The sequence below is a fragment of the Sinocyclocheilus anshuiensis genome, unplaced genomic scaffold (genome assembly GCF_001515605.1).
Source record: "Sinocyclocheilus anshuiensis isolate Anshui unplaced genomic scaffold, SAMN03320099.WGS_v1.1 scaffold946, whole genome shotgun sequence".
NCBI classification, from domain to species: Eukaryota; Metazoa; Chordata; class Actinopteri; order Cypriniformes; family Cyprinidae; genus Sinocyclocheilus; species Sinocyclocheilus anshuiensis.
Genome location: NW_015540927.1, coordinates 298,573 through 314,229, shown reverse-complemented (window position 1 = coordinate 314,229; position 15,657 = coordinate 298,573). Strand labels below are relative to the sequence as shown.

The following is a 15,657-nucleotide window of genomic DNA, read 5'->3' as shown; positions in this document are numbered from 1 at the left end:
CCCCAACTCATTAAACAGTATTCTAAAGTACAATCAATGCAGTTAGCAAAAATACTTGTGGGTTTGTGTCTGTGTGTGTATTTGTGGGCAGGTATGAATATACTTGTTTATGTCGGGCATCTTATTTCATATACTCTGATCCATGAGTTCCAAGTCAGTCAAATCACACTGTAATGCTAAATAATAGTATTTTATATGTTAATTACTGAATCAGTTTATATGATTATAGAATAATATTGTTAGTTAATAGATAACATTAATATATTTCTTTGTATCCACTTCTGAGCCATGTTGAGCCATGTTGTACAGGTTCAAATGCTGAAATTGTCATTCTAACATTTTTACAGCTTCTGGTAACAAGGATAATTTTTTTCTCTACTGCATATAGAATCATAATTTTGCTTAGTTGCTATAATTAGCCACTTAAATATTTCATGATCTGAATGTGTGGCAATGTGCCTCACCATCCAAATTCACTGGATTCTGATTTATATCCTGTCAAATACTTAATGACAAATCTCCTCATTCCCTTTCATTTAATTCTGCCATAAATGACTTTGCAGCAAAGCAGTGGCATCGCATTAGCAATCAGCTCCCTGCTCAGTATCTCACATTTTCTGTTATTAAGTCAATTTTCATCCACTCATCGCAAAAGGCACTTGTAGGACAGACAAGGACAAGTGGCGCAAAGAGGAGCAAATATATTAGGCCTCATGGTATTGAATGCTGAAATAATGGCAAAATATGGTCAACGATTTAGTGTCGGAATATAAAGCCCATTTCCCTCTAAACATTTCCTTTCAGCACCTTCTCTTCAGTGAAAACAGAAACCATGGTGCTGTAATGAAGAGAATGCAATGGTAGTCACTATTTGTGATACGGCAAGGCTTGACGTGATGCTAACGGTTGGAGCGCCTGTTTCTTATGTAAATCACTTCATTTGCAACTGTTGCTTGTCATGCTAACTCAAGCCAGAGTTAATTCACTAGCCTCTGAATCACTTCGATTGACAGACTCGTTAGCATAGCCATGGATCAAAAGGTTTGGTGTACGCTTCAGAGTTCCTGGGGTTATAAATTCCTGTTGAATGTATTTTTGGTGAATTAATGGACTCTTTATTTGGCCTAATGAAATGCTGATGAATTCATGAGGTACAGTAAGGTGATATGAAAAATAGCTAACATTAAAACCCTTAGTAAAACTGTAAAGGGCTGCACTCTTAATCGAATCAACAATGAAGATTATGATTACAGCTGCTATGATTAACTAAACGTGAAACTGCTGATTAAAGTATTCCATTTAGGTCTACCTTAAATGGGTTTCCATTAAAATATTCAATTTACAATATGTTTTTTTGCTTCGGTTGAGTTTTGTAACTGCAGAGGTGACTGTTGTGTGCGTGAATGCAAATAAGAGGCGTTTAAGTTACTCTTTAGACCTGTCAATAACAATAAACACCTAATGAGATTTCAGCAATCTGATTCACAGATATAGATACAGAAATACGTTTTATATTTCACTTCATTTTGCAGTGGCAGCTTCAGTGATTATAACATGATGCTGCATAGCATTCTGTAAACAGTTTATACAAAATATTATGAACAGTTTTGTTTGTTATACTGCTAAGAACGTGAAGTTATTCAATGTCTTGGTTTTTACTGATGCATGAAATATATTTTCCGAGAACACAGTTCTCAGCTTTTTTAGAATATGGTACTCAGTCGGTACACAGTTGCCCCAAACAAAAGAAGTATATCATTGTAAATTTTATTCATGAATATTAATTGATTACAGTATCAAAGTAAATAATCAACAGTTGTTGTTTTTTTACGAAATCATGCAGCTCTAGATTATCTATTTTACCTCTACTTATGTTACTTCTATTTATGAAATGAAATCTTACTTCAGTTTAACAGGTGTGACTTTCTCAATCACGTAATTATGCAAATTTCTGTTTTTGCAAATTGAATGTTGCATTCTCCTTGTCTGTCGTATGGTGATTTACCTTTCAAATTGCATCATCCCAATCTTTGATCACATGTCACATCTTGTATTCTCTCTGCCTCTTCTTCATTCAGTTTCTTCTTTGCGCATTTCCTTTGGGTACACTTGAATGCAATAATTCAAATGGAACAATTCCACTAGCACTTCTTGTGTCTCTTTATAGAGATGTTTCTGAGGTACAGCTCGTTAATTAACACACTACCCTGTTCAATTTGTTCAGTAATTCAAACCGGGAAATAATACACAATGCCATTTAAGCATTTTCAAACTTTAACAGACTCCAAAACAAATGACAGCATCAAGATTGCAATTGTAAGATGCGCACACTTTCATAATGTGTGTGTCTGTGTGCATGGTGTATGTGGGTGGGGGACTTCTTTTATAATGCTTATTGTTGTCACATTTTTTTTTCTAAGAAAAAGCCTCATGGATTATTTCCTAGAGCAATTGCCCCACTAGACAGATTATTTCAAAGGAAATGTGAATGCTTGTGGAGAATTTCTTATTTTCCATCCAGCATCTTACATTGCCCATGTGGCAAAAAAAAAAAGTGTGGGATTACAGAGAAAAATGACAGTAACGGCGAGTTAAATTAAACAGTGAAACTTCAACATTTCAAAGTCGTATTACACATGACGATTCCATTATCTCTCATAAGGCTGAGGCTAAAAAGCTGCAGAAAGCCCCCAGGATTGTTTCGAGCCACAGTCATTGACCAACAGATGTGTATCCTGTTACTGAGTTCAGCCGCTACTCCACTACACCAAGAGGTCTATTAGTGGGGCTGGGAGGAGGGATCGGGGTGGACTTTTGGTGTCATGTTGTAGTCCCATATGTGCCTTCTTTTTGACACAGTGCAGAGCCTATGCAGTGATGGGCATGATGTATTTGAATCTGTGACCTCTCTAGTGTTTATCCCTGGAGGCACTGCAAGCACATAATCCGATAATGCTATTGAAATATATACATTAGACTGCCTGTATCTGGAAAAGTAGTTGAGAGGAGCTCTTTGGTGCTTAATGTGTTTGTAATAGATTGGCTTTCAGAGGCATTAGCTCATCCCTTTAAGAGGTATTCATATCTGTTTCCACAGGCCACAGCCACACCAAAAGGTGTTCAAACCTCTGAGCGTGAGTGAAACCCAATCTATGGGCTTTTATAATCTGAACCTTTCTGCTGAATGAGCTCGATGATAAATGTCAGAAATGTAATGGAGTGGAGGGAACCTGTCTTGAAAGAAGAGTCTCAAAGATGTCATTTGCTTCACAGAAAGTGGCACTCAATATGTCACATTATTGCTGAGGAATGTACTGGTCAGAAATTTTGTGAATGATATTTTGCTGCTCTTTGTGTGGACTTTTCATTTGTTGTAGAAGTAGTGTATCTTCTCACAGAGCATCGTCCCACATTTGATAGTATATTTCCTTCTCTGAGCTCTTGAGGACTCCTTGGGCAATTGGAAGGGTAGACGACCCACCACCTTCAACCCCCATCCCCCATCTCCATTCAGATTTATCTTCCAGAGGCCGTTGGATGAGGAAAGGAGGAGAGCTAATTCGTCAGTGATCTTCCTACTAATCCCCCGCTCTTTGCCTGAAGGCGCTCAAGCTATGCATCCCTCCCCCAAACCCAGCCCCCTAACAAATACACTCTCCCTCACGCAGACACATTCAGAGTCTGCCTCAACACGTCCGGTGGGAGAAGATGAATGTAATAGGGTAGTTTGTAGTCTGCCACGGTGGTGTCCTGGGAGGAGTGCTTTTGCACTGGCTGTGAATGAGAGCTAAAGAGTTTATTACAGTTTGGGGTTAGGTGAGGTGTGGTGAGACAGGGCGGTGACTTGTCTTTGTCTCAGGCTGTAAGAGGAGAACGGGATCTGCTGGGAGGAGTCACACTCATACAGGAAACTGCAGAGAATAGATGGAGTGAGCGAATGTTAGTGTGGAATCACTCTGATCATGCTGCAGGGCAGGAGGTGCTTTCGGAGCCTCCCAACAGCCACAAGTGATCCGTCTCTCTCAGATCTTTGGGCAGGTTCTGGATACAGTTGGATTACTACTGAGGGGATACTAATCATGTGCTTTCAAGTTTGGAGGCTTTGAGCAGGTTTTCAAAGCTTGAACTGAACCTGATCTGCAGCTATCAAATTTTTCAACAGTTTGGCTTCAGCTGCACGGATATTCTTTTTGTCTACCTGTGAAGTGATTCAAGTTGTGAAGTACCCCGTTTAAATGCAAAGAATTTGTGGAATATGGGACTTTTTGTTGTTCAGGATTTGCCATGGATTCTCTGTTCACTTCGACTTTTCATTATGATAAGTATGTTTTATTGTTCCACAAATTTTTGAGGGCAAATTCTATAGTTGAATAGAGTGCATATGAATAGATTGTGCCCTCAAAAAAACAAAAGGCAGTCCCTTTTCATACTGTAACTCTACCATACTAGTGGGTTTTTATAGCTTTGAAAGATTTATACAACTATTTTAATTTTAGTCAACTTTGCTTTAAATATTACAGTTACTTTCCAAGTGTCTCCATTTCTCTCCAGTACAGGGAGATTATGATCGGCGTGTGGAAGTTTCTCAACAATCGATTGGGCATCTAGTCTTAAGTAGTTAATCTTAAGAGCCCAAGAGATCAATGATGTCTTCTGTGTACAATAGCATGCTAGTCGATATCTCACCTCACTCTAAGTAGTGAGAATTTCTGTTTAGATGACCAGCTTTGTCCTCTCATTGAAGCCAGTGTATTCACTATATGAATTTATTGCTCATTATTTGAATTTATACAAATTCATCTAATCTGAAACAGTTCGGTTGAAAACCTCTCAATTTTGCATGCCATTAATCAGTGTCTATTGACAGAGCCAACTGATCTCCTGAGGCATGAAAGGGAGAACAAGCATTCACTTTCTTGCAAATTGGAGAATATTTCCCTGCCACCAGCAGATACAGAAAAGATTTTGAGTTCTTTTTTATGCAAAAATAAGCTGTAATAAAGCCAGCACATTGTTGCCTGTAATTTTGTAGTTGTTTTCCATCAAGAGCCACTTGCAGCGCTGTAACTCAAGGGTCTTTCCCTGTAAAGTTGTGCGAGGTTCCCGCTTAGGTGCTCACTTAAGGGTTTAGTGTTGAGGAGGAGCAGGGTTCCATGAACTCTAGAGTTCCTGAATTCCTGGATCTGCTCTACTGAGTTTAAACCTATGTGCTATCTGTTCCAGTCCTTGGCTACCACCGTGTATTGGTAGTGCATATTTAACCATATTTTTTTCTTGTTTCTTTGTCTTTGCAGTTGCTGGTAAAGTTTCCCCTACCAGTTCAGATGCCCTCTTCAGTGTCCCGGTTACTAGTACCACCTCCAACCCACCAGAAGTTTACCTCCCTGCCAACTTTAAGCTCTCCAACACACAGTTGGCCTTCTTTCTCCAAGAGGCCCGAGTTCCACCATATGGCAGCCAACGTGGACACCCTCTTCAGCGTTCAGAAAGTTTTGTGGTCTTTCAGACCAAAGAGCTGCCTGCAATCAACATCTCACTTGGACCTTTCACCCAAGACCAGACATTGTCCAAGGACCTACTGCAACCGTCAAGTCCTTTGGACATTCCTGGACGGGTGACAGTCAACTGGAAGGTCCGGGCCTTTATTGTACAGTCTAGAGTTTTTGCTAGTAACCCATTGGTTCAGGTGCTGTTCTATATCGCAGGACGGGACTGGGATGACTTCAAGATTCAGAACAAGCTTCCATGTGTGAGGCTGCATGCTTTTAGAGATGTTTGGGAGATCAAAACTTCCTGCAGGCTTCAAGGGAATCTGGCGCAGTGCTTGGCCCAACTGGATCTCCCTTCCACATGGTTTAATGTTAATGTAGCACCACTGGGTCGCAGAAAGTTCTCAGGGACAGATGGACTTGAGTTAAGTGGGGAGACCATTCAAGTAGAGCTTTACTATACTCTCCATGATCCAGACAGCAATGATGAATGTGGGGAGAGCTACCCACGCCAAGGAGGGGCATCCAGAGGGGAGAGCTCATCCCAGCAACCCCTTCTCCGTATTGGGAGCATCAGTTTGTACCAGCCCAGTCAGGAACAACTAGTGGTAGACAAACAGCTTGACAAGAACCTCTTTCTGAGGCTACCAGAGAGGCCATTAAAGCCAGGAGAGACCCTCAACATCTACCTGCTTCTGGTCCCAAATTCTACTGTGGAGCAGTTTACACTCAAGTAAGGCCTATTCTTATTTATTTATGCACGGGGGGCATATGACTTGGAATAAAGCACCAAGTCAGGCTTTATTCCTGTGTCATTCATTGTCTCAATTTCTGCATGCTCCAGAGCTTTAAAAAAAATCTCATTGACTGAGATTCCTTACAAGGTAAAAACTGATTTCCAAGAGACGAGACACAAATCACAGAGGATCTAACTAAATCTCTATTGTAGTGCCAGGCTTTAGGAGATTGTGAGAAGGATTCTGCTTTTCAAAGTAAAGACATAATGGGTATTAATTGACATATGTTCAAATTAAATTTCTCGTGAGCTTGACCCAGTTCTTGTCGAATTAGAGCCAAAGGGATATGAGGCATATTTCTCATCTGGCCTGTGTGTTTTATTTTATTTCTCATCGTCAACAGAATAGGAGGGTTACGGTTCTTGTGTAATACAATTATTATTTAAATCCTTGAAGGCAGAGGAAAATTAGCCTTTTTTTCCTCAGATGTGAGAAATAGGAGGGGAGGTAGGATATTAGCTGCTCTCTGAGGCATGTCGAAGGAACACTTCATAAACAGAGTCTCTCACAGAACTCACATACTTCAATTTAGAAATTCACCATGAATTAATTATGCTTCGAAAACTCATTAACCCCAACAGGAGCAGGCAGAGCTGTGGTGTAGCCTTAGCAAGTATAGTTCATTAAGTTTTATCTGACATAGTCTGAACTTTAGTCTTTGTATCTATGGGGTAGACTGATTTTTTTGTCTGACAGTCATTATGGGTCAGAAGACGTTGCAGTGTGTGCAGCATATTTTTATTTGGACTGTATCATTGTTAGGCTTTCTGGATTGCCACTATACTGGAGAACAAGAATGAAAAAAAAATGCACTGCATTGTCATTTTTTTATGGAAGCTGTCTTGGTATACTGACACCTAGTGGTGTGGATGCAGCATCACACTATGCCCTATTCACGGTCAGACATGATTCATTTATTCAAGGAGCAAAAAATCTCAATAACAGGAAGCTTGTTGAAATAAAGTAAGTAATATTCGTCTGGTCATATGTTCTTAACAAGAGTGTCTCAATGAGACAAATGTGGAAAAATATAATAGCTCTTATTAGGCTACTGATTATATGAGTGTACATGATTTAAACAGATTTTTCCAAAGTGCTGTTCATTTCTTTTAGTAAAACATTTTAATGAGAAAAAAAAGTATTGAGTGCACCTTTAAAAACTAATTTTCAGGACATATAAATCAGTATAATATGCCATATAGCCTTTAAAAGAAAAGCCTGTTCAAATTATAGAGCAGATGTGGACATATCAAAGTGATGTGTCCAGATAGTGACAGAATACATTGTTGCTTGTCACTACAAGCATCATGATCCATTTTCTGAACCTAATCCTCTTAATGTTATGGCATATGTAGAAAATTATCCTTAGTTTGGAAGTGAAATCTAGGAGAGTTATCTTCATCCTGGAGCATTTTGGCAAAAAGGGCCATCAACCTGATTGATATTGTAAAGAAGCAGTTACCTAATTTCTATTCCATGTCATGAGGCAATGATTTAATACCTTTTTGCCAATCTAATATCTTCAATAAACGTTCATCTGCAGTAGTTTTTCAGTTTGCTATGATATTAAATTCCAAACAGTAAATCTCTCTGACCTCATACTTTTATGCACTCGTATTGGAGTTTTTGTGGTCCAGTATGATGGCATTAATTCTCCAAGGAAAAGCTGAAGAACAATAAAAGCTCAGGCAGAAAGAAAGGAGATGAAAGTCTGAAGTTGAGAGCTCTGAGCCAGTCAACTCAATGGGAGGTGAATTAAACTGTGCTGGGAGCCAAACGTTGAGTGATACCAACAAAAAAGGCTATTAAAGATGTAATAAAGGAAGTCTTTAAATATGAATTAAGCTCAGCTGAAGTCACCACCCACTTCACATTCCTTCCCACCATCAGGTTCCTTTCATTGTTCTTACAGTTTAAGACATTCAACTGTTTTCATCTGTTATTTATAGAGATTGCATCTTAAAGGCATCAATCATGGAGAAATATTCAATTTTAGATCTACAGTGATGTGAGTCATCACACAGTAAAAATGACTGGCTTACTGTTGTAGAATGATCATGAAAAACAGTGTGTTGTACATCTAGCAACTGAGAGAAAAAAATCATAATATTTGGGTCTGCCAGGGGGCTACTTCAGAGCTGTTGAGGCAATACAAGATTGTTGTGAGTATCTTATTAGCATTTAAATGTCTTTTAAATTAAATTGAATACTTTAGTATGTGTACAATCGGTTTCCAGCAATTCAGACAAACAGATGTTGTGAGGCAAAAGCCAGTGGCAACATTCAATCATTTGCCTAGCCAGGAGGTCACAAAACAGTTCTAAATATAATGTTTTGAAGCTGAAAACAGAGTTGTTGAATTGTACGAAGACAGAATAGTTGGCATTTCACATTGGATTTTTTTTCTTGGCCATAATAGTTATCAGTATATAGTTAGTTAGTGTTTATTAATGTTCGTGTGAAACTACAGACATGAATCATGTTCTAAAAGCTGTTGCTATTATTTATCTCTTCAGCCTGCAGATGATAAAACTGTCAAAACAATTGCTTAAACATACATTGAAGGGAGGCCATATTTAGGAACCAGAATATCTTGTGGCGCTTTTCCACTGCGTGGTACGACTCAGCTCGGCACGGCTCAGTACGGCACGGCACGGTTCGGCTCGGCTCGCTTTGCGTTTTCACTGCAGGTCAGTACCGCTTTAGAGTGGGCGGGATTATTCACATGTCGTTATAGTTGCGCCGCCTCTACTACCACGACTCCTAAAAAAACTTTTTCATTCCGCGTCGCCCCATAAAGCTCTCGCTGGATCCGCTCCTCTGCTATCAACGAGAGGAACGTCTGTTCTTCCACAACAGACAACAAAACTTTTTGGTTGTTAAAAAAAGGTGCGCTCGTTCAAAACAGTTGCGTTCGATCCATCTCTGGCTGTGCTGATTTAAATCTAGCGGTTCTTTTGTGTTTGTGTCGCAAGTTTAGTGACGCAGGTAGTGACGATTCTCTCCGGCCAATCCGTGATCAGCAGAGTTTACACGTCACGTTTTGGTAACGGTACGCTTCACTTGGAACCCCAACCGAGGTGGTACTAAAAAAAGTACCCAGTGGAAAATCCCCAAAAGTGAACCGTACCCAGCCGTACCATGCAGTGGAAAAGCACCATTAGAGACGTGAAGATGGACTCCATGTATTTGAGCCAGTAAGCAACTACCCTCAACTCCTTAGTAACCACCAAGCAGCACCATAGCAACAACCCAAAATAGCGTAGATACTGCATAGCAACATTTTGAACACTTTAACAAAGCCAAAGCATTGTGGCGGTGAGATTGCACTTTTTATTCAGAAAGTGTATAGGCTAAATCGAGTTCTGATCGCATTTGTTTTGGACCTTTTTGTCAACCCATGAAAACAAATTGCATCCACAAATCACATAAGGATTTAATTAGCAAACAGTTAAGTAATAATGGAAAAATAACATGCCTAACCTTTATCAACTCTTCATGCCATCTAAATGGTTCAAAGTGATTGCCTAGCTCATCCTTTGCATACATATACAACCCTGTAAGGCCTGACATCTGAAAGATAGTCAGAAAAATCTGTATTTTTGAAATGGAACAGGTTACTGAACCTTTAGACAAAATGTAAAAGAAAAAAGTTGGTAACACCCCATTCAATGATGATTGAGAGATGTAGAAACAAATTTCCCTCAAAAGCCTGATGTATAATTTTTGAAACTCACATTTTACGAATATTTTTGATGTATAATCAAGTAAACCTAAGTTGCTTCAGTCTAGTAAGTGTTCATCTTGAAATGCATTCTAAACATAAAACATACATATACTAAAAGACCTTTTACTTGCTAAAAAAGTATAAACTATCACTCAGACACTGTGCAGTGGATTGTGTACAACAGGTTTTGCAGCAAAGTTTGATCACGTTGATGATTTAGAGGCCTTAGAAATGTGCATATCAAAAATGATACATTTATTGGGTTAATGAATTCTGTTATCATAGTCTTTTGATCATGGCAGTATGCTGAGGATGAACCAATGTTTTCTGCATGTCTTTGTCATTGTTATCTTACCTCTTAGAGATTTCATAAATTATTTTCAAGAACTAGCATCCATTGTCTGAATATGCCAGAAATTATAGAGATGTTAACATTATCCTAATGAGAGGGCACTGACCGCATGTTTCAGCTACAGCTCACATTCATCTATGACAAGATAAATGGTAGTATATGAGAGAACAGTAACTTTTAAAGGTACACAAGCATGCCATTAGAGACAACAGAATGGCTGCAAGACACAAAACAACCCATGAGTTATCATGATGTTTGTAGCAGAGGGTGAAGGTTATGAAAGCACATATATTCCAATTACTCCGAGAGAGGTTTAATCCTCTCAAAAAACTACATTGCCTGAAGGTAGTGTATCGTCGCGCTGTGCTCTATAGCTCATTGTGTTCAGTGAGCCCTATTCTCCCCACGTTTCTTATAGGATGTATCATCGCTGTCCCCACGTCTGACTGGGTGACTCAACGAGGTGTCACCTCAACGCTGCTATGCTCTGCTGGTCAGACACATCTGGCCGCGTCACACTCGCTCTCATCAATGAAGGAATGTGCCCACAATGCCCCATTCCACGCCCTGCTGACATTGGCTGACTGCCCCCATGTTCTCATATCTTTATAGCCATCACTTTGTTTTTTACATCTGCCATAATATAGTTTAATTAAATGCACCACCTGTGCAAGCGTTCACCTCAAGCTTGTTGTTATTTATGCCTTATGAGGAAACATTTAGCAACAGATATTTAGCATTGAGGAAGTGACTTTGCTTCACGTGATTGAAAGTAGTTAAGCAACAGGCAAGTGGTTGGCTACATTTACAAGCTGTTAACCACTATATTGAAGCTATTTAAACAAGCAGTATAGTGTATTTAATAATAATTCTAAGTAATTATTTATTCTACTTAAAATATATACATTTCATATAATGAAATGAATCAGGGCGATATTTATTTGGCTTAAAAACAGTGAGGGTTTTTCAAATGAATGAATCAATCTTGAGTGGTAGCATTAAACTTGACCAGATAATTTTACATTTTTTGACTGTGAAATGTTTGATCAAAAAATATAATATAATAAATTAAAATATAATAATTTAGTCCATTTAAACCCAGCCCATCCACATATGCAACACATCCACATTTTAAAATCCAATCAACAAATGACAGATAGAAGCAAGTCCCAGCTGTACATTTAGTTTATTTCCATAATCCAGTACAGTGCTGTGTTCACAATGAGATAATGAGGTTGTAAAGCAGTGGTGTCCAATCCTGCTCCTGGAGGGCCACTGTTCTGCAGAGTTCAGCTCCAACCGCAATCAATCACACCTGAATCAGCTGATCAAGGTCTTATGCTGCGTTCCAGACAACTTGAAATTCAGATGTTTTCTACCTCCTACTTGGAAATAAGGTCTAGAATGCCGTTTGAAGTCGGACATCCGACCTGTGAACTCGGGGCAGATCGATCAACCCCGACCTCAGCGAGACGCATCATTTGACGTCACTGCATCCAACGAGCATAGTGTGCAGCTACCTTGTCAAACTTAAGAACATTACACATTAGGTTTATAAAATGATACCTTAATTTTTGATTTTCATCAACTGTTTTTAAAACGAACGACAGCATTTATATATTTTTTTCTGTTTTTGCCATAATTGACACAAAAACACGAAATGTTCTCGTGTCATGGCGACATCATGAGGTCAATATGTTAACGTGTCGTGTGATTGACTGGAACTCACTGAAGTTTGAAGTGGGACATTTCAACTCAAATGTTCCCACTTCCAAACTCGTCTGGAACGGGGCATTGCTAGACATATTATAAATGTCCAGGCAGGTGTGCTGAGGCATGTTGGAACTAAACTCTGCAGGACAGTGGCCCTCCAGTTTGGAGACCCTGTTGAAGAGTTTTGACAGAACATCAATTACTACAACGAGACATAAACAGTATAAACAGAAGAGGTCTTTTTGCCTGTAGACTGTTTTTGATGATTTTGTTAGAACTAAAGATATTGAACTTTTTAAACGCTGGCTGTAACATTTAGGAAATGCAACATGACATTTATTATACCCAAAGGAGAAAGGTCTCTTGTTCTCTCCTGTGCCTCTTATCCTTCAGAAGATAAACCGAAGTGCTAAAACAGACAGATTTCAAATGCAGTCATCATCCTCTCATACTCAAATACTTGAGTAAAGGCCGAGTGTCGCACCTCTCGCAAACCGCCAAACTTACACCGATTCGGCACACAAGGTCAGGTGCATGTTTGCTTAACTATCCTTTAGATCATACCAAAGCCTTTTGATTTACAGTGTATCACACATTAAATTACTCAGTGAGCTTAAGGGATTGTTAACTTAAGCAACAATTTTCAAGACCTTGATGTTTGGTAATCTAATGTGGTCTTTGGTGAAATTGATTGAGAGCTTTGCTCAAATAAAACTTGTGTAAAGCAATAGAACTGCTGTCACCTGAGGATGCCACTTAATTTTTATGTTTGCAATAGCAGTATTGGCAAAACAGTATGGGTTACTTGCCAAGTTCTTTTGCTCATAAAACACGGCCATCTTTGCCGCCAAGGATTATATCATTACTGCAAATTGGTCATGCAGCACCCTTCTGTCAAAGTCAATTGAAATCTTATTGCGCTACATTTACGACATTTTCTTCCCCACTTGGCTAAGTCTGACCAAGACAGAAGCTAAACGCTTCTCACGACACTAACCAACATATGTTTTACTGTTGTGATATGCAGAAACAGGTTTTTAAATTGACCTCATGCAAATACATCACAGTCAGATCACAGATACAGTTTCCATTTTCCCTGATACAGTTTCAGATATGCAACCACAGACATGAAAATTAGCTGGTTAAAGTACACTATTAATAGTGTACTTTACACTGTAATATACTGTGCATGTGACCAGCAGCAACTTCACTGTTGTATATCGAAGCCACAAATAGGTCCACTCTTGGGGACCCTTCTAAATCATAAAATGACAAATTGGACACCCTATGGTCTTGTGGACCATGGACATGTACAATCAGAGGTTAAGGAAACAAGTAATAATGCAGTTGTAAAGGGCTAATGCTAACTGTGCTGTTTTACAAAGAATAGAGTTTAATGACCCCATCTTTTTAGCTGGTTAGTCAGGAAGAATAGCTTGCCACAAACCTAAAAAAAAAAAAAAAATTAAAAAGCCAGCTTTTTAGGCTGGTTTGAGATTATATTAAAATGGGAGTTTTGTAATGTTTAGTCCATGTGTGTTAGCTTTGATGTCATCTACATTGCTATTATATATATATATATATATATATATATATATATACTGTATATATGTATATGCATGTATGTATGTATGTAAAATTAGCTCTTAGATTATACACGTTTACAATTCAATATTTTTTTCCAGGAAAAATACTTCTTCCACTCCAATTTCCTTTTTCAACAGGAAATATGGTAACACAGGAATGAACTGTGCTTTACAAGTAATTTAATGGGCTCTTTAACGAGCGACCTAAATAAAGACAAGTTTTGTGTGTTGAAAGCTTTAAGGCCCCAATATACTCACAGCAAAGTTCTTTTTCGTTCTTCGTTTAGGGGTAAAACGAAATTCGAATTATGTGAGCAGCGATATACTGTTAGCGAACATCCCGACGCCGCCCCCACTGTTGAAAGCATTGTTTAGATGAATATGTACGCTTTCCTCTCTGTAACAAAATAAACACAACAAAAATGAGAAAACAGCATGCATTTTTTATAGAAAGCATAAGAAAAGCGTCTGATCATAGCAACATGGGTATGTTAGTATGAGCTCTGCAGAGTAGCACTCCATTAAAGTCTCGTCATATTTATTTATGGCATTTTGTTCAATAGACTGCTTAAAAGCAAGCAGCTTTACAGTATCAGTGTCTCATTTAATCAGAAGCACAACTTCATTTTACTACTATAAAGCAGCTTTCCAGTGTATTCATGTTTTCACCTGCGGAGATCTTATCTGGACAGACTCAACAGACGAAATGAGCCAGAAAAGAGTTCCACATGAAAGAAAGTGGGGCCTCAGCGCACACCTCCTATTACGTTATCGTCACAGACCAGTGGTAGTACGAAGGTGTTTTGCAGCTGGAGTGAACTTTTCCGGAGAGTTTGCTTTGGTAAGCCATTTCAAACTTACAAAACAAACTTCATTTTGGCATGATTTTGTTCGAAATTATGTCACATCAGTTCGTTCTTTGATTTCGTTTGAAGTACTCTATATCGGGGCCTTTAGCTTACCAAGGAACTGGCCAGAGAGTAGATTCATTATAGCTATAAAGAAACACTTCAATACTGCAGTGAATTTTGGCATGTGTTTATGTACTGCAATCAAGCTGTTATTCTGACTGCGAAGTGCGAACCTTCTTAAAGAACACTTCCTGTTGAATAATTGGTTAATCTGTCATGAAATTGATATTACACAAATCTAGTGTTCTACATCCAGTAACTTTATTTCAGTATCACTGAAGAATTCCATTAATCTCTGCTGCATTCTGACAGTGAGAGGTGTACAAATGAACTACTGTGCTTAAAGGTTAAAGTGTGTAAATGTAACTTTCTTGTTTTCCAGTTTAATATGCAGGCAACTATAACAAACTATAACAAAGACATCTCCCAGAAAAAGTGTAATCATTATCAAAACATTGCTGTTTGTTTGAGTGTCCCCACCAGCCCAACGCTGCAACTTGATGTGTACTTGCTGTTTTGTGTTGTGTCCTTGAAGTCCACAAGACCACAGGGTGTCCCATTTGACATTTTAGGTTTAGACATTTTAGGTTTTGGAAGGGTGCTCATAAGCACCCCATTGTGGCCACTATGTGCCCTTGATGTACCCTTTTGCCAATGCCAATGCTAGCGCCACAACGGACTTCTAACCAACAGTTTGTGCAGCATTATGTCACTGAAACGTGACCACAAGAACTTAGGGCAGTATTTGGGACAGGGCCTAAGTCTGTTGATGAACATCCTTGAATTAATACACCAAGGATACACAACAACTCACGTTAACCTCTACTTTAAAGGTGACTTTGCAAAGATTTCTCTGTCTAGTCTATCAGAGTAACTTCTCAATCAATAAGTCAATCAGTAAACAGTCAATCATCTCGAAAACGTGATAATTTAGTATTATTTATATACTACTATAATATTTATTAATATTTAGAATTACCTTTTAATTTTTATATTTTCAGTTTTCATTTTAATTTGAATGTTTTATTTATTTATTTATTAAATATTAAAGGTGCCATAGAATGGAAAACTGTATTTACCTT

At 38.6% G+C, this 15,657-nt stretch overlaps 1 protein-coding gene across 1 annotated transcript in view; it reads left to right on the top strand.

The window, feature by feature from the left end:
* Positions 1-3,973: 3,973 nt before the first annotated feature.
* LOC107689377 (transmembrane protein 132E-like) overlaps positions 3,974-15,657 on the top strand; it is a 104,664-nt gene continuing 92,980 nt past the window's right edge. Inside the window, exons 1-2 of the mRNA XM_016487339.1 lie at positions 3,974-4,322; positions 5,295-6,222. Of these exons, the coding sequence (XP_016342825.1) occupies positions 4,256-4,322; positions 5,295-6,222 (995 nt within the window). The 5' untranslated portion in view covers positions 3,974-4,255. The remainder of the gene's footprint in view (positions 4,323-5,294; positions 6,223-15,657) is intronic.